At 43.1% G+C, this 23717-nt stretch overlaps 1 protein-coding gene across 6 annotated transcripts in view; it reads right to left on the reverse strand.

Moving 5' to 3' along the window:
- Positions 1 to 9953: 9953 nt before the first annotated feature.
- The window catches only part of SEPTIN5 (septin 5), an 88497-nt gene continuing 74733 nt past the window's right edge, over positions 9954 to 23717 (reverse strand). For 4 of the 6 annotated variants that reach the window (XM_040416332.1, XM_040416336.1, XM_040416334.1 and 1 more), the window contains 3 exons: positions 19793 to 19822; positions 17464 to 17566; positions 9954 to 11033 (listed from right to left, as the gene is read on the reverse strand). In XM_040416332.1, the coding sequence (XP_040272266.1) occupies positions 10977 to 11033; positions 17464 to 17566; positions 19793 to 19822 (190 nt within the window). In that variant the 3' untranslated portion in view covers positions 9954 to 10976. The remainder of the gene's footprint in view (positions 11034 to 17463; positions 17567 to 19792; positions 19823 to 23717) is intronic. The other 2 variants (XM_040416333.1, XM_040416335.1) reach the window with 1 other exon arrangement.

The following is a 23717-nucleotide window of genomic DNA, read 5'->3' on the forward strand; positions in this document are numbered from 1 at the left end:
CATTCAAACCTTTCCTCCAAGGGTCACACCCACTGTGGGTTACGCAGCAATGGGCAGAGGCGATTATGCTAACCAGAAATAGCCTGAAAATGAAGGAAGCGTCTCTATTTTTGGTATAAATTATATTTTATCTGTTGGATACTGTATGCACCGTATATGCCATTGACAAACATAGGCAGTACCTTGGAAAGTGCCGACAAATCGGATGGTTAGTTGATTAGAAGGCTACCTTAACAATAAGTAGATCACAAGGACCCCTTCCATCAGCTTTTATCCATGGAGAAACCTGACAGTTAGGCCTCATGCATACGACCATGCACCGCGGACCATTCACTTGAATGGGGTCCGCGATCTGCATCCGATGGTTTGCACCCCAAAAATGTAGTGTATGCACTACTTTATTGCCGTGCGGAGGCATGGACAGAAAACCCATGGAAGCACTCGGTAGTTCTGTGGGCTTCCGCTCATGGCTCCGTTCCACAGGGCGCCGTATCTCCCGGATTGCAAACCTATTCAAGTGTATGGGTCCACATCCATGACACAGTGCACACTCGGCCGGTGCATGAATATAGCAGACCTGCTGTTTGCCGCCACAATACGGGCACTGCCAGCACACAGTCAAGTGCATGAGGCCTTAGGGGAAGATTTATCAAACTGGTGTAAAGGAAACTGGCTTAGTTGCCTATAACAACCCGATTCCACCTTTAATTTGCCAAAGGAGCTCTAAAATTTTTTTGTTGGAATCTGATTGGTTGCTATGGACAACTAAACTACTTTTCCTTTAACACAAGTTTTGATAAATCTCCCAACAGTGCCGCCACCACAGAAGAAATTAAAGGAATTGTCCATCATTTACTAAGTGATAGCCTCAGGATAAGCCATCACTAGTTAACTGGCAGGGGTCCAAGGCCCTGTACCCAAACTGACCAGCTGTTGGGGTGAAGCTTTGTCACTGGAGGTTGGTGCCGGAACTACACAGCACTGCCAACCTTTTAGCGGAGGGAACTCGCTGACTTCAATGGGAGCAGCGCTGTAGTACCAAGCTCCCTCCATTTTGGGCTGTGATTCACTCTGAACTTTTTGAAAAACTGAGCAGAGTGGTATACCGGTTCTTGGAAATTTAATAAGTCCGTACTGCTCTAACTGGAAAAAAATTGTGAAAACGTCCAGCTTTTCGAAAAGCTGATAATCTTTATTAGATATCAAAAGGTGCAGATAAAATCCATAATCCAGAGAGATAGCGTCTACGCGTTTCAGACCTCTCTAGCTTGGTCCTTGTCATGAATAGAGGTCCGAAACGCGTAGACACTGTCTTTCTGGACTATGGATTTTATCTGCACCTTTTGATATCTAATAAAGATTGTCACCTTTGTTGAAGCTGGACGTTTTTACAATTGTTTTCCATTTACTACTGTGGAGCTGCTGTTTCCAGTTCCAGTCCGTGCTTTCCTGGGTGGTGTCCTTATAGTCGAGCGCAGCAACTGCTGCTTTCTTACTGTTCTAACTGCACCACTCCGAGGAAAGCCAAGCAGAACCGATCGCATCCAATTAGTGAATACCAGTTTGATGTGGTATTACTCTGTACTGTAAAGATAAGTTAGACCATTCACCGAGGCTTTTACGGTTTGATGTTTCAGCGTCGTAGAGCCATATGGAGCACACCTTCATTAAACAGGATATAACTGCATACAGTCAGGTCCAAAAATATTGGGACATTGACACAATTCTAACATTTTTGGCTCTATACACCACCACAATGGATATAAAATGAAACGAACAAGATGTGCTTTAACTACAGACTGTGAGCTTTAATTTGAGGGTATTTACATCCAAATCAGGTGAACGGTGTAGGAATTACAACAGTTTGCATATGTGCCTCCCACTTGTTAAGGAACCAAAAGTAATGGGACAGAATAATAATCATAAATCAAACTTTCACTTTTTAATACTTGGTTGCAAATCCTTTGCAGACAATTACAGCCTGAAGTCTGGAACGCATAGACATCACCATATGCTGGGTTTCATCCCTGGTGATGCTCTGCCAGGCCTCTACTGCAACTGTCTTCAGTTTCTGCTTGTTCTTGGGGCATTTTCCCTTCAGTTATGTCTTTAGCAAGTGAAATGCATGCTCAATCGGATTCAGGTCAGAAGATTGACTTGGCCATTGCATAACATTCCACTTCTTTCTCTTAAAAAACTCTTTGGTTGCCTTTGCAGTATCCTTTAGGTCATTGTCCATCTGCACTGTGAAGCGCCGTCTAATGAGTTCTGAAACATTTGGCTGAATATGAGCAGATAATATTGCCAGAAACACTTCAGAATTCATCCTGCTGCTTTTGTTAGCAGTCACATCATCAATAAATACAAGAGAACCAGTTCCATTGGCAGCCATACATGCCCACGCCATGACACTACCACCACCATGCTTCACTGATGAGGTGGCATGCTTAGGATCATGAGCAGTTCCTTTCCATCTCCATACTCTTCTCTTCCCCTCACTCTGCTACAAGTTGATCTTGGTCTCATCTGTCCATAGGATGTTGTTCCTGAACTGTGAAGGCTTTTTTAGATGTTGTTTGACAAACTCTAATCTGGCCTTCCTGTTTTTGAGGCTCACCAATGGTTTACATCTTGTGGTGAACCCTCTGTATTCGCTCTGGTGAAGTCTTCTCTTGATTGTTGACTTTGACACACATACACCTACCTCCTGGAGAGTGTTCTTGACCTAGCCAACTGTTGTGAAGGGTGTTTTCTTCACCAGGGAAAGAATTCTTTGGTCATCCGCCACAGTTGTTTTCTGTGGTCTTCTGGGTCTTTTGGTGTTGCTGAGCTCACCGATGCGTTCCTTCTTTTTAAGAATGTTCCAAACAGTTGTTTTGGCCATGCCTAATGTTTTTGCTATCTCTCTGATTTGTTTGTTTTTTCAGCCTAATGATGGCTTGCTTCACTGATAGTGACAGTTCTTTGGATCTCATCTTGAGAGTTGACAGTAACAGATTCCAAATGTGAATAGCACACTTGAAATGAACTCTGGACCTTTTATCTGCTCATTGTAATTGGGATAATGAGGGAATAACACACACCTGGTCATGGAACAGCTGAGAAGCCAATTGTCCCATTACTTTTGGTTCCTTAACAAGTGGGAGGCACATATGCAAACTGTTGTAATTCCTACATCGTTCACCTGATTTGGATGTAAATACCCTCAAATTAAAGCTGACAGTCTGCAGTTAAAGCACATCTTCTTCGTTTCATTTCAAATCCATTGTGGTGGTGTATAGAGCCAAAAATGTTAGAATTGTGTTGATGTCCCAATATTTATGGACCTGACTGTATGTAGCACAAGGATATTCTTTACATGGAGACATTATGTGATAACTGTGGTTAATGGTAGGAAACCAGAAGATGTTCTGTACTCCGCTGATGATATTACAGAATGTAGGACTGTCACATTCATCTTCCAACCACTTCCTCCTTTAGGCACAATTTGTGTTAAAAAAAAACATTTCTCTATCCCATGATGGATACTGTTCAAACTGATATTACAGTATTTGCCACAATCTACAAGGTACATAATGAAACATATTCATCAAACTGTATGTATAGTATGTGCAGTTCTGAACCTACTGTAAGTAAAAGAGCTGTGAATTGTGACCATGGAGCTTTTTCTCCAGGGTTCATTCATACACAGCTCCTTTAAGACTTACAGTACATTATATGAAGATAGAACACAGATCACAATGATGGATTTAAAACTAACCATTAGGCACGAGGGGAAGCCTGCATCAAAGTTATATTGTTTACTGTTTTTAAGTAATAAAATGCAGTGTTGATGGTCACATCAATATATATATTGATGGGCCCAGGTTCTCATACCATAGTGGGCCCCAAAGATCATGAAGAAATTCACTTATTTGGCTGCCTTTTGAGCCATTTAGCCATCACTAGGTCTATTTTTTTTAATCCCAAACCTATTAGACTTCTGCTCTTAGCCAAAATGGCACAAAAATACTAGGCCATTTGGCTAACAAGAGTGCTGAAATACTGTAATAAACCAGACACATAGTTATGAGTTTGGTGTATTCAGGAGGGGAGTGTTCCCCCTGCCTCCTCCCACCTACCTCACAGTAATTGAGAGGCTTCTGTGTGTACAGTGTGACACAGTGAGGGGTTGTGTCTGGCAAGGCAGGTATTTTCCTCCCAGCATGTGCGGCTGGGCTGGTTTCCAGCCAGGTGAGGTCAAATACCAGACCAGAGTTTAAGTGCCGGTCTGGGTTTTGGCAGTATCTGGCTGTCCTTAAATAGGCAGCTGGGCTCAGCAGAGATGTCTCTGTTTTTGGGATCTGAGGCTTTGTGCGTGCTGGAGGGCTGAGAGCCGCATGCTGGGGAAACAGGCCCCCTAAAGCCTGCTGTGGACTACTGGAGGCAGAATTGCCAGCAAGGTGACTTGTGTTATAAGAACTTTCCATTGTGTGTGAATTAACACCAAGACTGCAAAGTTACGTGCTGTTTTGTGCAATTGCCTCAACTGTGAATAAACACTGACGTTTTGAGTTAAGAACTTGTATTTTGCCTCTGTACTGCACCCGCTTACCCTATCTACCAGAGCGAAACCCCACAATAGATACAATGCATACAGTCATCAATCATCATTAACGGGGTTTTCTCATCTGAGACAATGGGGGCATATCCTAGCAATATGCCCCCATTGTGTCAGATGGTACAACCCCTTTAAGACGGGCCGCGGCATGCTTCCCTCCGGACTCATAACTATGTGACAGTGTATTTAAAAAAAAGTTATTTGTATTAGCCAAACGGCACAACATTTTTTGTGCTGTTTTGGCTCATGTGAGAGCGGGCGAGAACCCATACTATGCTGCCCTTACACAGGGTAGCCTAGTCTGATACAAGATTTGGTTTAACTCAATGTCTACCATAAAGATAGGAGCAGTGATATAGAAAGCCAATATTAAAATACTACATTAGAGAATTCTGAGTTTAAAAGGGTGTCTCCCGCTCTGGAAGGCCAAGTAATTCATTGCAATGAGAACTTTGCAATGCTTTGTTTGCCCTGTGAAGGCGCTGCAGGGAAACTGAACACTTGCTGCTGGATTGCCCCAAAGATCACAATGGATTAATGACGGCCCCACTCTTCTACCAAGCTTTGCATTCTCATGTTTCATAGGTTTCCATTATGTTTTAATTGTCAATCACGGAGTGTGTATTTGGAAAATTACACAGGAACATATATTTTGTGGGTTTATTAGGATTCTCAGGTTGTAAACATTAATTACAGCAACAATCAGTATAACAAAATAATCACTGGGTGGATATGCACTGTAGGAGGCGGGTTACTTTTAGACAGTTGTACAGTAGGGCACAGTTTCCACCTTACATATAAGGCGACAGAGGCACCAGATAAACAGGCAGTGGGTTTGCTTACCCCTTCATTCCCTACAGATCTACCAGCTGAGGCCATAGGCGATGGTTAACCAAGGCATCAACTTGGAATGTGGGACTAATGAGTGTCTATTAATGATATTTACAACCATGAAAAATCGCAGCAGTTCCAATATTAAACAGTTTTTTTAATTTATGACTTTTATGTTCCTATTATTCTTCAAATAACCGTTCTTATAGATGAGTCTAGACTGGTTGAGATAAAAGAAGAGGGATAATAAATGTCACATCATTAGTCTATTACAGAAAAATTAGGATTATCAGCAGTAAGGAACAGACATTGAGATGTTAGTTCCCATCCAGTTTTTCAAGACTCTCTACTATAGGGCAGAATTATTAATATTGGGTGCCGGTGTAATGCACAAGTACAATATTATAAATGTATGCTTGTGACATCCACTCAAGCTGGTCATACACATTGCCTATTTCTCATGAATTATCAGTGCCCGCCACTGTTTGCCCATCATGGGCAGCTGATATGTCACAGATATCTGCTGTTTAAGTCACAGACCGTATAAAATTGTATATCTCATGTACATCATACAAATTGCTTCACTTTTAATTAATCTGACCGTATCTGCCTAAAAGGCGAGGTTTACATGAGTAGAGCTGAGGTGACAACTGTACCGTAACTAGCCGTGTCCATCACATGATCAGGACAGATTTGTATCCTCTGGAAGTAAATAATGAAGGGACTTATGGAATGATTACAAGCAGAAATCCTTCTTTGCAGAATCGGAAAAACCCTTTAAGGCTAGATTCACACATATAGTTTTTGGTCATAATTTTTTTAAAACCAGGATACTAAAGAGAGACAAACGTTTTTCCTTTAAGGGCAGGTCCAGTTTTTTTTTTTTTTTTCTTTATAAATTTGCCTTCCCTAACCAATTGTAAATGTGGAGAAATTAATCACATGCTCCTGTTTAACCTATACCTTTTTGTTCCGGCAGAGAACAGCTTGCCAGTGCGCTCTGCATCCGGCATTGCCAGATGTTACCGCAATGTCCGCCAGCCCCATTGACTATAACGGGATCCGGTCGAGATCCAACCACTACCTAGCAAATATACTGGGGTTCAGCCGGACAAAAACTTCTGCAACGTAGAATCCAGGTAGCGGACAGATCTCCGCCTAATTCCATTATAGGCAATGGGGCCAACGGGCATTTCGGTAATATCTGTCAACGCCAGATGCAGAGACCACTGGCAGGCTGTTCTTTGCTGGAGAGCAATAATGCAAATGTGAAAGAAGCCCTAGTTTTCATAAAAAGTGCATCGGCGAGTCTAAACTGAGGGGGACATGCAATAGCATATTGTCCTAATAATCAGGAGCATTTTTACATGTGAAATTTCCATATTTGCACATACCTTGCATTTAAAAGGATATTAGCTCTTTCCTTAAATACTTAAAAAACCTGTCAGATATATAGGTATAAATCTCTTAAAGGGATTGTGCTTTCATAATTATTTTTTTAAAATCTTTCTAGAGAACCCCAAACATTGCATATTTTTGTCCCATATACCTGTTTTTCATGTCATCGCTTCCCTTTTCCTGTTCTCAGCATCACTTCCTCCTGACTGGATGTTTACCTGCAGAACTTCCTGTTTTCATTCACTTCCTGCTGGGTTTCTAACCAATCCCAACATGCTTTGGTCTGAAATTTTTCATATGGCTTGCTCCACCTAATTAAAATGGAGAGGGGGGGAGGGTGTTGTAGGGGGTGTGACGACTGTGGCAGGTGGAGCAAGTCCTGAGAAACATTACCAAACAAAGCCAGGATATGGTGATGCTGAGAACAGGGGAAGGAAAGTGCTGGCATGAGAAACAGGTACATGGGACAAAAATTTGCTGTGATTAGGGTACTTTGGGCAGATTTAAAAAAAATTGCATTATGAAACTGGAGAACTAATTTAAAGGCAAAATAAACTGCCCAATAGGAAACTGGTGGATGTCGGTATGCATATAAAACACCCAGCAGGGTAGACCTAGAATCTGTAACTGCATAGTTCATGGAGAAAATGTGATATGTATGTAAAGTGTGCACACATCCTGCAGTGCAAAGAATCGTTTGTCTCTGTAATTCCACTGCTGTGTGCATATAGCTAATGTTGTGATACGAAGCTCACAATTTCTTCTCCTTAAAGGGGTGGGACTAAAATAACAAAAGAATGCATAAGACAGGTATTACAATCTCAGCCATGAATGACTGAAATGGGGGAATACCGTGAGGCCTTCACTCAGGAGTTAGTTAAAGGAGTTGTCTGAGTTTTAAAAACTCTGGCAACCCCTGTAAATGGCCTGCAATAACAAAAGAATGGATACTCATCCGTTTTTTCCCCTGCTTTTTCCTGCAGTGGGGAAGCGGCAACAGGCCTTGCTGAAGCTGAAATGCTTAGGGGACAAACAGCACACCGCCGCAGAGCTGTGGCAGGGGAAAAGAGACCAGAATGAGCTGTGGCTGATGTCTTCTCCCTGGCTGCAACAGTAACATTCAATGCACACAGGTCACCCTGCAGCCAATCACTGGCCTCGGCAGTACACAGGCCGTCACTGCTGAGGCCAGTGAATGTCTGCAGTGGTGACCTGTGTGCGCAGAACATCGCCGCTGCAGCCAGAAAAACAAAGAGCAGTGGCAAGGATTGAAGATCAGTGCAGGAAAAAGCAGGGGAAAAAATGGATGAGTGTCCATTCTTTTGTTATTGTAGGCAATTTACAGGGGTTGCCAGAGTTATTAAAACTTAAACAACCTCATTTAACTAACTCCTGACTGAAGGCCTCGTGGTATTCTGCCATTTCAGTCATTCATGGCTGAGATTGGAATACCCATCTGATGCATTGGCCAGAGTGGCATGAGTAAATACTCAGCGGGGATTAACACATGGCATAATTTTAAACCATGGACAAAGCCACCACACAATTTTAACTGTGGATCTGAATGCAGATTTGCAGTGCAAAGGGTAAAATTAGCTGAAAACCTCCATCAGAATCCACCACGCTGCCGCTTTCTCATCACGTAAAGTGACGGCACAGCGACCACAGATACTTGATAGGAAGAAAACTCAATCATTCTCACTAATTCTCCATAAAATTTGGAAAACGCAAAACAAACATCCATTGGAACGTCATGATTTAGGAGAATGTGCAGTTCAAATTCTGCTAAGTGAAAGTAAATTTCTGAAAGTGATAGCATGGAACGTGGAGAAGCCATTTCTACAACAATTAGGGTCACACAGGCAGGTACAGTGCCACAAAGTTGTGTATCACCACTGTTTTGCAAAGCAGTTTTTGGCAGTACATCTTTTACAGGCGATACACACTGTTTAAAGGGGGTGTGCACTTTTTTTTGGGGGGGGGGGGGGGGGGGGGGGGGAGTGTTGCCCTCCTGGGCAGACCTGTGAAGGGAAACATACTTACCTGCTTTTTGTCGCTGGCTCCCTTCCTCCACGGCCTTGGCTGCTCAGCCCGGCTCCCTGGATGTAAACTTCCTGTTTGACACTGCCGTACCCAATCTCTGCCTGCAACAGTGACCTGCTCCCCTTCCGTCACGTGACCATTTGTCTGCAGTCAGCGATTGGCTGCAACCATGTCAGACAGGAGGTTTACACTTAGGGAGCCCAGCTGAGCAGCCAAGGCCGTGGAGTGAAGGATCAGAGAGTCAGCACCTGAAAAGCAAGTAAGTATGCTCCCCATAACATGTCTGCCCAGGTGGTGCAGTTTGCCGAAAAAACATAAAACAAAGGTGCACAACCCCTTTAAGTGTGACATCTCTACAAGCCACAGATTCCACAACCATACTGCAAAACAGCAACTTGTAATATAAGGTGTGCAATCTGGCTGCATGGACTTTGACCATGCAGCACATGCCCATGTGAATACAACCTTACCTACAAACTCCAAACTCCTATCATAGTACTTCATAGTGTGGCAAAGAAAAGAAAATGCTCCGAGATCTGATTCCTATGTTGACATAGATGCAGAAGAACACAAGCCAAAGCAAAGAGCTATATGTTTAGGAATGTGATAAGCCCCAAATTTTAGTACTAGAACGATATTGATATGTTTGGTCCTTTCCAGCCACAGCCATGAATACAGTAAAGGCCGTTCTATGCTCACTGGAAGCGTGAAGGGGGTTGTGGATATGGAGGCCGCAGATGGCTTTTCTACTTTACAGAACTATGTGTATTTAGTAAGGCAAACAGCATAATATGCATTCATTAATAACTTGGTAGACAACTGCTGCATGAAAGCATACCCCATTGGATCTACTTAAAGGGGTGATTTTAATACTGATGACCTATCCTCTGGATAGGTCATCAGTATCTGATCGGTGGGGGTCCGACATCCGGGACCCTCGCGGATCAGTTGTTTGAGAAGGCACCGGCCCTTCTCACAGCTCACCAAGCACATCGCAGTACATTGTATAAGTATACAATGGGGCTGAGCGCAATACCAAGCGTAGCCACTATACAATGTACAGCGCTGTGCTTGGTAAGCACGGAGAAGGCCGCAGCACTCACAGGAGCGCCTGTGCCTTCCCAAACAGCTGATCGGTGGGGATCCTGGGTGTCGGACCCCCGTCGATCAGATACTGATGACTTATCCTAAGGGCATCAGAATCAACATCTTAAGATATGAATTTATGATAAGTGAAAGGCTGTGTCCACACAATGAGGTTATAATAATGTAGGTTATGATAATGTATTTTTGTAGAAAAAACTGAGAAAAAGATCCCAAATAAAAAAGCTTAACTCTTTAATTTCAATATCCACCAACAGCACCATAGCCTCATTGGAGGAACGCAGTCTAACCAAAGTGAGAGAAATCGAGGGCTTTATTCCCTTTTACCTGCAGCTAATGATGTCCCATGATGACTAGACGCTTAGAAAACCAGTGCAGGCGCTGTGCATCCTTTGCACTGCTGTCCAGGCAATGCATCCTCTGGTGCGCTCTAATATGTAGCAGGCTATTGGTCAAGTAAACATTGGTACAGCAAAACAACAAAAAATAAGAAGTCCTGAGTCCAAGAAACTGCAACACTGTACAAATAAAACACAAGCTTCTTGTCGAGCAGGGATATGGTGTAGGTAGAAAACAATTACTGAGCCGCCTCCCTTCCCGATAAATATCCCTTCTGTGTTAGACAGAGCCTTGTGGAAGATGCAGGATACATTAGAAATGATCACCCAGTATGTCCATGGGCGCTGTTTCCAATACATGTTTGCAACAGTCCTGACAACACTCAAATATGGCGAAAAAGATGGTTTTGCTGCAACTCATTGATGCATTGGGCATGGACATGACGGTAACTGCTTGATATGTGCTTGGCTCCATGAAGGGATGTTCCGGAGAAACGTGATGGGTCAACAGGGGGAGGAGTTCATATTGGACGGGTATTAAGGACAATAAATAAGATACTGCAATGAGTCCACGGGTACCACATCCATCTCCAAACTGGTCCATGTAGTGACAGGTTGGGAAGCAGGAAATGTGAGGGGTAAGTGCCATCGAGGTGGGATGCTCACTGCTCTTGTATCTGCTGCTGCATTTTCTGCAACATTTCTTGCATTCTCCGCAGCTGGAAGGAGATAAGATGGGATCAGATAAAGACAATAGCATAAATCACATCTACAGGGCTAATGGAAATGTGATAAAGGAAATACATATTTATACACAGCAAAATAACAGGTATAGGTCAGCAACCTAAAGGCTCTATTATACCTGCAGATAATCGCTAACAAGCATTGCTCGTTTGTGATTATTATACTGCCACCAATTATCTGATGAACGAGAAAACGCTTGTTCGTCGGGTAATTGGAGTCTTTTAACAGGTTTATAAATCATTGTTTGCTGGCGCCAGATCTTGCCGTCTAATCACAATCTGCTTCCAGCAAACAATAATTCAGTATAGGGAACAATGATGGCATAACAATCACTCCTCCCTATACTGAGGAGGAGATTGCTGCATGTAATAGCAGAGGACTGCTCCGCTACTGAGCAGGCGATAGCAGGGAAGGAACGCTTCCCTCCCGACAATCAACTTCAGAATCAGTAGTTGTAATAGGGCCTTTAGACATTATCTTACACTAAAACTTAATCAGGCCTTACACATTTGATCATTTGCAGCGGAGACCACAAATTTTGGCCGGATCCACTGACAATCTGGTTTGTATGAACATCTGCCTGCTATAGGAGGAAAGCTAAAAGGCCAATATGCCAAATCCTTTGTTTTCTCCCAAAGATCAGTAGTGCCAGAGATGCCATTTATTCCTTGCTCCCTATAGTAGTAAGCATGCACCTTGACTGATCTAGTTATTTATGGATCTTGTTTAGGGAGGGGAATAACCTTGCAAGGAATTTTTCCTCCATTGTTTCTGCCTCCAGGATGAACAGTCCCACAAGTGTCAGGCTGACATTAAACCACACCACCATTTAGGCCTCTTTCACACGGGCGTCACGTGTGAGGGCCGGACAAGATGCGGGTGCGTTGCGGGAAAATGCATGATTTTTCCGCGCGAGTGCAAAGCTGTTTAATGCGTTTTGCATGCGCATGAGAAAAATCGGCATGTTTGGTACCCAGACCCGAACATCTTCACAGAAGTTCGGGTTTGGGTTAGGTGTTGTGTAGATTTTATTATTTTCCCTTATAACATGGTTAGAAGGGAAAATAATAGCATTCTTTATACATAGTTAATGCTTTATACAAGTAAATTAGAGATGGAGGGGTTAAAAAAAAAAATATAATAATTATTAAACTCACCTCATCCACTTGTTCGCGCAGCCCAACTTGTCTTCTTTCTTCTTCTTTGAGGACCTGGGAGGAAAAGGACCTTTGGTGACGTCACTGCGCTCATCACAAGGTCCATCACATGGTCCACCACCATGGTGATGGACCATGTGATGAGCGCAGTGACTTTACCAAAGGTCCTTTTCCTCCCAGGTCCTCAAAGAAGAAGAAAGAAGACAAGCCGGGCTGTGCAAACAAGTGGATGAGGTGAGTTTAATTTTTTATTTTATTTTTTTAACCCCTCCATCCCTAATTTACTTAGCATTCTGTATTAAGAATGCTATTATTTTCCCTTATAACCATGTTATAAGGGAAAATACCGTATATACTCGAGTATAAGACGAGTTTTTTGGCACATATTTTTGTGCTCAAAAAGCCCCCTCGTCTTATACTTGAGTCTAGTCTAGCTCCGGTAATAGCAGGCAGTGCGGGGGGCGGCGCTCACTCACTGACGTCACGCGCCTGCGCCGCCTAGTGGGAGCAGGCGCGTGACGTCAGTAAGTGAGCGCCGCCCCCCGCACTGCCTGCTATTACCGGAGTTAAGACAAAGTACCGGTAAAATATCCCATATCCAAATAATCAGAGTAAAGAGCTCAGCAATGAGCGATGACTGTTGATTAAAGTTAAAGTAGTTACTGATTACGGTAGTTTATAAATATACTGCTGTGAGCGTCGGGGAGGGGGATCTGTGGATGGCACTGTAGGGGGATCTGTGGATCGCAGTGCCATCCACAGATCCCCCTACAGTGCCATCCACAGATCCCCCCTCCCCTAAACAGTGCCATCATGGCACTGTTTAGGGGAGGGGGGAGCTGTGGATGGCACTGTTTAGGGGGGATCTGTGGATGGCACTGTTTAGGGGGGATCTGTGGATGGCACTGTTTAGGGGGGATCTGTGGATGGCACTGTTTAGGGGGGAGATCTGTGGATGGCACTGTTTAGGGGGGAGATCTGTGGATGGCTCCCTGTATTTAATGCAGAGTGTGTGTGTATATAATGCACACACTCTGCATTAAATACAGGGAGTCAGAGTCAGACTCCCATCAATTTGAGTCGCCCTCTTGCAGATGTGTGTATATAATGTAGAGTGTGTGAATTATATACACATACACTCTGCATTATAGCTGCATTTCCCACCCTAGTCTTATTCTCGAGTCAATAATTTTTCCCTTTTTTGGGGGTAAAATTAGGGGCCTCGGCTTATACTCGGGTCGGCTTATACTTGAGTATATACGGTAATAAAGATCGGGTCCCCATCCCGATCGTCTCCTCATGCATTGCACCCGCATTGAATTTTCGCCTGTGTGAAAGGGGCCTTATACACATTGATCCATTTAAGGGGTAGGTTAGATATCATAACTGCCAACCTTACAACTTTTGGCCAGCAACTGTCAAGATGAGCAATGAATAGAAGTGTTATAGCATTGTGTGACTTGATAAAAAGTATGCTTGTCCATGAGAAGGTTTAAAGGGATTATGTGTCTACCTTTTTCCAGAAACCGCCCTCCCTCATGCCCATGGGCTGTAACTTCAGTTGTGGCCAAAAGTTTTGAAACTCGCACAAATTTTGGTTTTCATGGTGTGCTGCGGCGTCAGTGTTTTTAGATCTTTTGTCAGATGTTTCTAAGGTATACTGAAGTACAGTCAGTGTTTTTTTTACATTTTATTGACAAATCTATCAGGTTTATGCAAACACTCAATGGGGCACATTTACTAAGTGACTTGCGATTATTTTAGGCATAAAATAGCTGCAAGTCCCCTTTTGTAACCGGCCATGAGACAATATTTAGGTGCATGGTCGGCTTTATGCCGTGTTCGCCAGCTGGGCGTGATGGGGGCCAGGAATCCAGGCCGGGCAAATTTACTAACATTTACGCCTGGAAACAGGTGTAAATGTCGTAGTATTTATGCCAGGTGCAAGGACTGCCACAGATGTGTCTAATTTATGACAAGGCGCACAGTTCGTCATAAATTAGACAAATCTAACAGCAGCGCATAAAAAGCCGGTCTTAGTAAATGTGCCCCAATATTTCCAGTGTTGAACCTTCTTTTTCAAGACTTCTGCCATTCTCCCTGGCATGCATCAGCTTCTGGGCCAAATCCTAACTGATTTCAACCCATTCTTGTCTAAAGAGTACTTGTAGATTATCGTAATATCTGTGTTTGTGCATTGTTCCTGGATCGTTGGGAGAACTTTCGCTTGGAAGATTTCTTTGGAGTGTAGGAGGAAATCAGAGAACCCAGGGGAACCCACGCAAACATGGGGAGAACATACAAATTACATGTAGAGGTAAGGCACCAGTGCAAACCACTGAGCCACCGTGCTACCCACCATGATCTGATAAATAGTTGACTTAGGTGCAGTCATACAAGTAGCAATGTCCTTGCTTGTGAAGCCCTTTTGATGCAAAGCAATAATGACTGCAAGTTTCCTTGGAGGTAACCATGGTTAATAGAAGAAGACAAGAATTTTACACACCACCACCCCTATTTTAAAGCAACCAGTCTGCTCTTCTAATTGAATCAGCATGACACAGTGATATCAGCTGCCTTGTCTTTGTTAACACTTTCTCCTGAGCTAATGAGGAGATCATTAAATTATATTAGCAGGTCATTTTGTGGCAGGTCTGAAATGCAGTGGACATTTTTTATTTATTAAGTGAACTTTTATGGCAATTCATCTGATCACTGTTCATAACAATCCAGAGTTAATGCAAATTGCCAGCATAAAAACTGAAGCACTGTGAACCAGTGTGCCACCAAGTGGCATTAAATACAAACTACAACTTTCCCGAACCTAAGTCAGGTTACAGGTGTCCTTTATTGATCACCTCAAACCAATCTCTCCAAGACTCTAGAAAAAATGTGGATCAATCAACTCAGTGTAAACGGTACTTATATGCTGTAAATAATCTCAGCTAATAAGACATTGACATCTATAGGTCTTGTTTTTCTGGAGTTAAGAACAGATGGGACTTCTGTCCACATGAATTTAACTGTGCCTAAGGGTCCATTCACACGTCCGTGTGTGTTTTGCGGATCCATGGAGATGTTCTATTTTTTTTCGGGAACGGAATTGCGAACCCGGAAGTGCGGATCCGCAATTCCGGATCCGGGCAGATCATCGTGCTGCCCCATAGAAATGAATGGGTCTGCAATTCCGTTCCGCAAAATGCGGAACTAAATTGCGGATGTGTGACTGGACCCTAAACAGAAGACAAGCCTTCAAAAACATTAAAAGTAGAAATTAGGGTTGCACCGGGTATCGAATTATCGATACCCAATCGATACTTTTGTACCAGTATCGATTCGATACCGGGATGTACCATTTACCATGCGGCACCTGAGGGGTTAACTGTCGCTGATCGCAGCTCCCTGTCGTACAGGTCGGGTGCCGGCTATGTGATTCTGCAGCCGGCACCCGACTCCTGTATCTGCATTAATGGTTTAAAAACATTGGTGGCGCAGTGCACCCCCCCCCCCCCCAACTCCCCCAGTATTAAATCATTGGTGGCGCAGTGCGCCCCCAATCCCCCCAGTATTAAATCATTGGTGGCAGTGGCCACAAGGTCCCCTCCCCCTTCTTCATTGGTGGTGCAGTGGCAGTTGTGTTCGGAGCACCAGAAGTGTAATTCTGGGGCTCTGATCGGTTACCATGGCAGCCAGGACGCTACTGAAGCCCTGGCTGCCATGGTAAGCTCCCTGCTGCTGTGTGTACAAAGCACAGGGCAGCAGGGAGAGTATGAAGTCCTATTCACCCTAATAGAGCTCTATCAGGGTGAATAGGACAAGGGATTAAAAGATCCCAGGTTCTAGCCCCTTAGGGGGAAATAGTTATTAAATAAAAAGTAAAAAAAAAAGGTTAAAAACACCCCTACCAAAATATTAAGTATAAATCACCTCCTTTCCCAATTTTACGTATAAAACATATAAACAATAAATAAATAAACATATTACATATGGCCACGTCCGAAGAGTCAAAACCAATAAAATATTTAAAAATATCTCCTATGCGGTGAACGCCGTCACAGAAAAAAATAAATAACAACTGCGCAATTCGCCATTTTTTAGTCACCTTGTCCCCCCAAAAAATAAGATAGGACCATTTGATTATGGGACGGACGTTCCATAAAATGCGGAATGCACGCGGCTTTTAAATTTTTTTCACGTGGTATCGAATGGTATTGAGTATCGCAATACTTTATGGTATAGAAATCAAATTAAAATTTTGATATCGTGACAACCCTAGTAGAAATCAATATATCCTAGGTGCGCAGGGTATGTATGGAGCAGGCTCACGAGCTAATACATGGTGGGTGTCAGCTGTGTAATATAGTTGACACCTGCGCACAATGACAGGGATTGGAGGGGTTCCCTCTGACTTCCGATTGAAGCTTCCATTGGAAAAATGTGGGGCTCTAATCGGTTGCTATGACAGCCTGGGGCCTTGTGATGGCTCCCAGGACGGCCATAGTAAGCTGCCTTCATCAGAGCCTAATAGGATGCCTGTGAAAATCCAAAACACTGCAGTCTATGATACAAGCAATCAGATGATAACATGTTCAAGTCCTCTACGGGGAGTAAAAATTACAGTACCAAAATAAAAATGTTTTTTAAAATATAAGAAAAAACAGAAAAATATTAAAATTTTAAATTCACACCCACATCCAAAAAAAAAATATAAAAAATAAACATACTTGGTTTTGCCACATACAAATGTCAGAACTAATAAAATATAAAAATATTTATCAACATAAAAAAAATAAAGATGGCAGATGTGCTGAATAAAAAGTAATTAAAATGCCATATGTATGATAACATTACAGCTTATCCCACACTCGACAAAAAAAACAAAAAACTCGCACAGCTCTGGAAATAAAAAAAATGGTATGGGTGTCAGAATATGGAAATATGGAGAATTTTGGTACCGCTGTAAACGTACTAACCCGCAGTCGTTTTTAGAGCATAGTGAATGCTGTCAAAATATTTTTTTTGTTCCATTTCACGACACAAAGTTTTTTTTTGTTTTTTTTTACAGTTTTTTTTAATACAAAATATGGTAAATTACACAGTGCCATTAAAAATAATTTGGATGTGGATGAAATATTTAAAACTTATGGCTCTTGGAAGGCAGAGAAGAAGAAATAACTATTCTAAGAAAGACCGATCTCATAGCTTCCTACTCTGATTGCCAAAATCCCGGCAGGCACATACTACTTACCTCTTCATCCTTCATTTTTATGAGTTTTTCTGTTTCAGCGTCAGGTGTTGGCAGAGGAAGGATAGGGATGGGGCTCTCTATCCTATTGTCCTGAGTCAGTTTGCTGCAAAAGACAAGACATATTGTATAAGAGTTGTTTTAAAAGAACCCTAAGGCCCTTTTCACACGATGTGTGACGTGAACGCATAGCACCCGCACTGAATTCTGACCCATTCATTTCAATGGGTCTGTGTACATGAGCGTTTTTTTCATGCATCAGTTCTGCGTTGCCTGAAAAACGCAGCATGTTCTATATTCAGGGTTTTTCACACAGCCCTGGCCCCTAAGAAGTGAATGGGGCTTCAGTGAAAAAGGCATTGCGTCCGGATGCAATGCGTTTTTCACTGACGGTTGCTAGGAGATGTTGTTTGTAAATCTTCCGTTTTTTCACACGTGTGAAAAACGCATCAAAACTGATTGCACTCGCGCGGAAAAAATTGAAACACTGAATTGCAAACAAAACTGACTTTTGCTTGCAAAATGGTGCGAGATTCGCTGAACACACCCTGAATGCATCCTGATACAATCCGTATCGTTCGTGTGAAAGAGGCCTATAAAGTACTCGTACCATTTTGCAAGCAAGTTCAGTCAGTTTTGTCTGCGATTGCGTTCAGTTTTTTCTGCACCGATGCAATGTGTTTTAATGTGTTTTTCACGCTCGTGAAAAAAAAAACTGAAGGTTTACAAACATCTCCTAGCAACCATCAGTGAAAAACGCATTGCATCCGGATGCAATGCGTTTTTCACTGAATCCCCATTTACTTCTATGGGGTCAGGGTTGCGTAAAAAAAAACGCAGACTATAGAATATGCTGCGATTCTCACGCAACGCACAAGTGATGTGTGAAAAAAAAACGCTCATGTACACAGACCAATAGAAATGAATGGGTCAGGATTCAGTGCGGGTGCTGTGCGTTCTTACTTTTATTATATTTTTAATGGAAAATGTATTAAACCGTAAAAAGAACAGAGCACATTTCTCACTTCTAGAGAGGCCCTGCATAGTGCATAACTGCATAAAGTCCTCAACCAAACACTTAAAGGGGTTTTCTGGGAGTTTTACATTTTTGACCTCTGGATAGGTTATCAGTATCTTATCGTGGGGGTCCGACACCCAGGACCCCTGCCGATCATCTGTTTGAGAAGGCACCGCGCTGGCAGTAGCACGGTGACCTTCTACCTGCAAACCAAGCACAGCGTCGTACATTGTATGGTATGGCAGCTGCGTCTAGGCCATGTGACTGATAAATGTGATGTCCCATGGCCTGGTGAAAGCTGAGAGAAGGCCGCAGCGCTACCTTTCCAAACCGCTGATCAGCGGGGGTCCCGGGTGTCAGACCCCACCTATCCAGAGGATAGCTCATCAGTGTAAAACTCCTTCACATTTAAATAGGGCCTGTCACCTCTTCTGACATTTCTGCTTCAGTAAATAATTCTATTCCACGTGAAATAACAATTCTGGAGCATCTTCTCTTATAACTGTAGGTTGTGTCATTTCTCTATTATTTCTACAAAAAAAATTTGAACGAATTCCCAGAGTTTGACCCTGTCCAATCAGTGCTGGCAGAGACAGTCATGGGGAACGCAAGTAGTTACTAAAACAGACATGTCAGGAGAGGTGACAGCTCCTCTTTTTGGTAGAAGTCATTTACAGTTATTCCAGAAATAGCAGACAGACAAGAGAGAATTAGACCATGTTCAGACGTAAGGGAAGTAGATATTTGGCTCTAAGATATAAACAGACACCATATTAGTAGGAACACAAGCGTTTTATAATCCCACCTTAGGGTACTTTCACACTAGCGTTTTTCTTTTCCGGCATAGAGTTCTGTCCTAGGGGCTCAATACCAGAAAAGAACTGATCAGTTTTATCCTAATGCATTCTGAATGGAGAGAAATTTGTTCAGGAAGCATCAGGATGTCTTCAGTTCAGTCATTTTGACTGTTCAGGACGGAGATAATACCGCAGCATGCTACGGTTTTATCTCCAGCCAAAAAACCTGAAAACTTGCCATAATTTGCATTCAAAATACCGCAATGTCGTATCCGTCCTTCCGGTAAAAATGTGAAAAATATATATAACGTTTCTCCGGATGACAAACATTCACATCCGGATCCGTCTACAAATGCTTTATGTTTGCATGCAGATTGCCAGATCCGGCAGGCAGTTCCGGCGACGGAGCTGCTTGCCGGATCACTCTGCCGTAAGTGTGAAAGTACCCTTAAAAATATTATACAGCGTAAAATGCCAAAGTTCAGTGAAAAAAATGTGACTTAAGTTTAACCCTAACCTTTCTGCTGGGTTCAAAACTTCTTCATGCCTTCAAAAGACAAAAAGTGATAAAATGTACTAATTTAGACTTGAATATGTATCACGCTATAGGTTAATAGGATTATAAGATTAGTGCTTATATGGGCTCTGTTATTACACTAGTGCGATTATATAAATTATATTGGTCAGGATTTTTCTAAATGTATGATCCATGGACTTTATTCGCACAGGACAGGACTTACCAATAAAGAGAACAAAGGGAGCTGTCTTAGGATCTAGAAGTTTTGCACTGGCCTCCTGTGGTTTTTGTGGCATTCTCAAGGGTGTCTGCACGTAGTGCGGATTACGCACGTTTTTTCCCACATAGATTTTCATGTAGAAAAACCACCGTATGATCTATGTACGACGCCACAATAGTAGTGATTCTGAAACCCGACAAGGACCCGCTGTGGATCTTATCGTCCAATTTCCCTTTTCAACTTGGACTATAAAATCCTGACCAGGATTCTGGCTAATAGATTGAACAAGGTGATCATGTCAGTGATTCACACTGATCAATCTGGCTTTATGCCTGGCAGATCCACTTCCGACAACATTAGGAGAGCCCAGGTTGTTGCGCAGATAGGCGCATCCAAGAAGGCAAGATGGGCCCTGGCCTCTTTAGACACTGCCAAGGCCTTCGACTCACTAGAATGGCCCTTCCTGATGGCCGCGCTTAGGAGCTTTGGCCACAAATTTATCAAATGGATTGAAACGTTGTACAAGAACCCCACTGCTAACATTCATCTCAACGGTAGTCACTCTGACAAGTTCCCCCTACACAGAGGCACGAGACAGGGATGCCCACTGTCGCCTTTATTATTTGCGATAGCAATAGAACATCTGGCCATTAGATTTAGACAAGATCAGGTATATGTAGGTGTCAGTGCGGGTGGTAGAGAGGACAGAATAGGATTGTACGCGGATGATTTGATCTTGTTTATGTCGGATCCGGAGGTGACTCTTCCCAGAACAATTACGATCATAGAACGTTTCGGTCGGTACTCTGGTCTGTACATAAACTGGGCCAAGTCTGCCATTATGCCCCTCTGGCCACACGACTGGCCCTCGCATCGCCACGACCTGCCTGTAGTTGATCGATTTAAGTACCTAGGGGTAATAATTACGAAAGAGCCGCATCTATCTTACACCCTGAACATTGAACCTCTAGAATCTGTATTCCAAGAAAAGATGAGGACCTGGGGAGCCCACCTATTGTCCACCATGGGGAGACTGAATCTCGTAAAAATGGTGCTATTACCTAAGGGCCTATACCTACTGTCCCATGCTTGCACACCGGTACCCCGGGGATTCTTCAAGCGCATTCACGCTTTAATCGCCTCATTTGTTTGGGGCAAGGCCAGAAGGAAGCTCTCACTATCGGTCCTACAGAGATCGAAGCTGCAGGGAGGAGCGTCTCTCCCAGACTTCTTTCTCTACTTTATAGCGAGTCAATTAAGGTTCCTGAGGTATTGGATAACGAATACCTCACTGCCCAATGCTGAGTTCTACCTACATGACCACTTGCGTGTATCCACGCTGTGGCCTGTCCTCGAGGGCTCCGGCCCTCTGCGCAGAGGCCTCCTCCCACTCCACAAATTAGCACACCAGGTCTGGCAGGCTTCTAAGCTAAATGTATACAAAGACTTGCCTGATGCAGTCCTCATATGGGACAATTTCATGTTCCCTCACCTGGCACAGTTGGAGGGGGTATCTGAGTGGAGACGCCATGGTGTCCTAACACTGGGAGACGTATACGAGAGTGATCAGTTACGCTCATTCTCACAGATCCTGGAAAAATTTCAGGTACCTCGCACTCTATTTTTTTGATATCTTCAGCTGAGGCATGCACTAAAGGCGCAGTTCCAGGGTGCGGAAAGGAGCATATCTAACTACCCCATCATTGGGGTTCTGAGATCTCAGGGGCCAAGAGGCATTGCTTCATTGCTGTACACACTTAATTGTCGCATGGCGGTTGAGGATAAGTGGAGGCTGTCAATACCCTCTTTGACTCCTGAAGATTGGGAGGAGGCTTTGATAGTCCCGACTAAAGTGTCACCCTCTATAAATAATAAAATGGTGCAGTTGTTCATCTTACATCGCAGCTACCTCATCCCCACCAGGCTACATAAGATGGGAAGACTTGCACACACTAGGTGTCACAGGTGCGATGCAGATGGCGCTAACTTCTGGCACATGATGTGGGACTGCGAGCCCATTTGCCAGTTCTGGTCCTCAGTGTTGGAGGTCCTCTCTACCATGGTCCCTGTGACTTTACCTTTATGTCCCAAGTTGTGTATACTGGGGGTCCTGGACGAGGAGTCCTGGTCACATTACCACAGGGTCTTCCTTAGGGAGACGCTGTTCCTTGCCAGAAAGGCCATAGTCATGCGCTGGATGGGGGATAGACATCCCACAAGAGGGCAGTGGATCTCCCTAGTAAACCATGCAGTCTCTATGGAGAATTTTGTCTACAAGCACAGAGGTTGTCCACAAAAGTTCCATAAGGTCTGGGGGGATTGGTGCTCATCGCCGCTGACTCTGCACACAACACATATGTACTCGGCAACTGATGACCCTCCTTGATTTCCCACCTTACCAACGGCGGGATCGCCTCGCTTACAGTGCTATAACTGACACGGTGTCCCTCACATACTTGCAAGCTACCTGTAACCCCAGCTATTATTATGTGTCCTTCTATTCCAGACTTCCAGCATGCATTAGTATTTATGTAACTATGCTAATCTTGCATGTCACCATTGGCCCCTGCGTGGGTAATCCCAATGTCTCGTATGTACCATACTTGTGCTGTTTTCCTTTAATAAAACGAGTTTAAAAAAATTAATTTAAAAAAACACCGTATGATACAGTGCTAGCAAAGTGTATGTGATTAGACAAATCTCATGTACACTTTTTCTTAGGTGCGGAAATTGACCTGCCGCGCAGATTTTGAAATCTGCAGCATGTCAACTGTTGTTTCTTGGTCAGATTTCACCCTTTTCAACGGAAGGGTAAGATCTGTGGAAAAATCGGCACCAAAAAGTGCTGTAAAACTGCACAAATATGCAATAAATAGTGCGGATTTATGTGTTTCTTGTGTGGTTTTGGTGCAGACTTCATGCAGATTTTATGAACATAAATCTGCACCGTGTGCAGGTGCCCTAAGTGTGTCTTGCCACTACTATTTTCTTTGTAACGTTTTTCTTCCATGGAGAAAGGTGTTGGCAAATGCCTGAATAAATGCCAACAGCTTTTTAAAAAGAAGCAAGAAAGGCAAAAAATGGCACCTGATGAACAAAAATACCAGAAGCAAAAAAATAGACACTTGTGTGTACTGCATGTCATACATCTTGAGCTAGCATTTTTCTTTATTTATTATTTTACGCCCCGATATAGCGCTGACGTATTCCGCAGCACTTTACAGACATTGGCAACACACTGTCTCCAATGAAGCTCACAACCTAAGTTCCCTATCAGTATGTTTTTGGAGTGTGGGAGGAAACCGGAGTAACTGGACTGATGTGTCCAAACAAAAAATGATTTGCTTTTTTTTCTGGAAACAGCACAAGTTTTGTATATGAGCTCAGTATTGTACTGTAGTTAAATTCACTAGAATAGGGCAAAGCAGTGGTAAGGCCCCAAACATTTTATCAAGGGCACTTCATGGGTGGTGTTGCAGTTGGTAGAAATGTACCGACTCCAACTCTGCTTCAAAATAAAAATATTAACTATTATGTATTATTTATGTTGTATAATTAATTTCTTAAATGAACAGCTTGTTGCTGCAATAAGAAAATAATTTCCTTTGTACTTTTCCTCCTTATAGGGTTGACTCCTGATTTTGGCCAAATAAAATTCACGAATTTTGCAGGATATTACCAGCTCAATCCACTTACACTATGGAA

The sequence above is a fragment of the Bufo bufo genome, chromosome 2 (assembly GCF_905171765.1).
Source record: "Bufo bufo chromosome 2, aBufBuf1.1, whole genome shotgun sequence".
In the NCBI taxonomy this organism is placed as follows: Eukaryota; Metazoa; Chordata; class Amphibia; order Anura; family Bufonidae; genus Bufo; species Bufo bufo.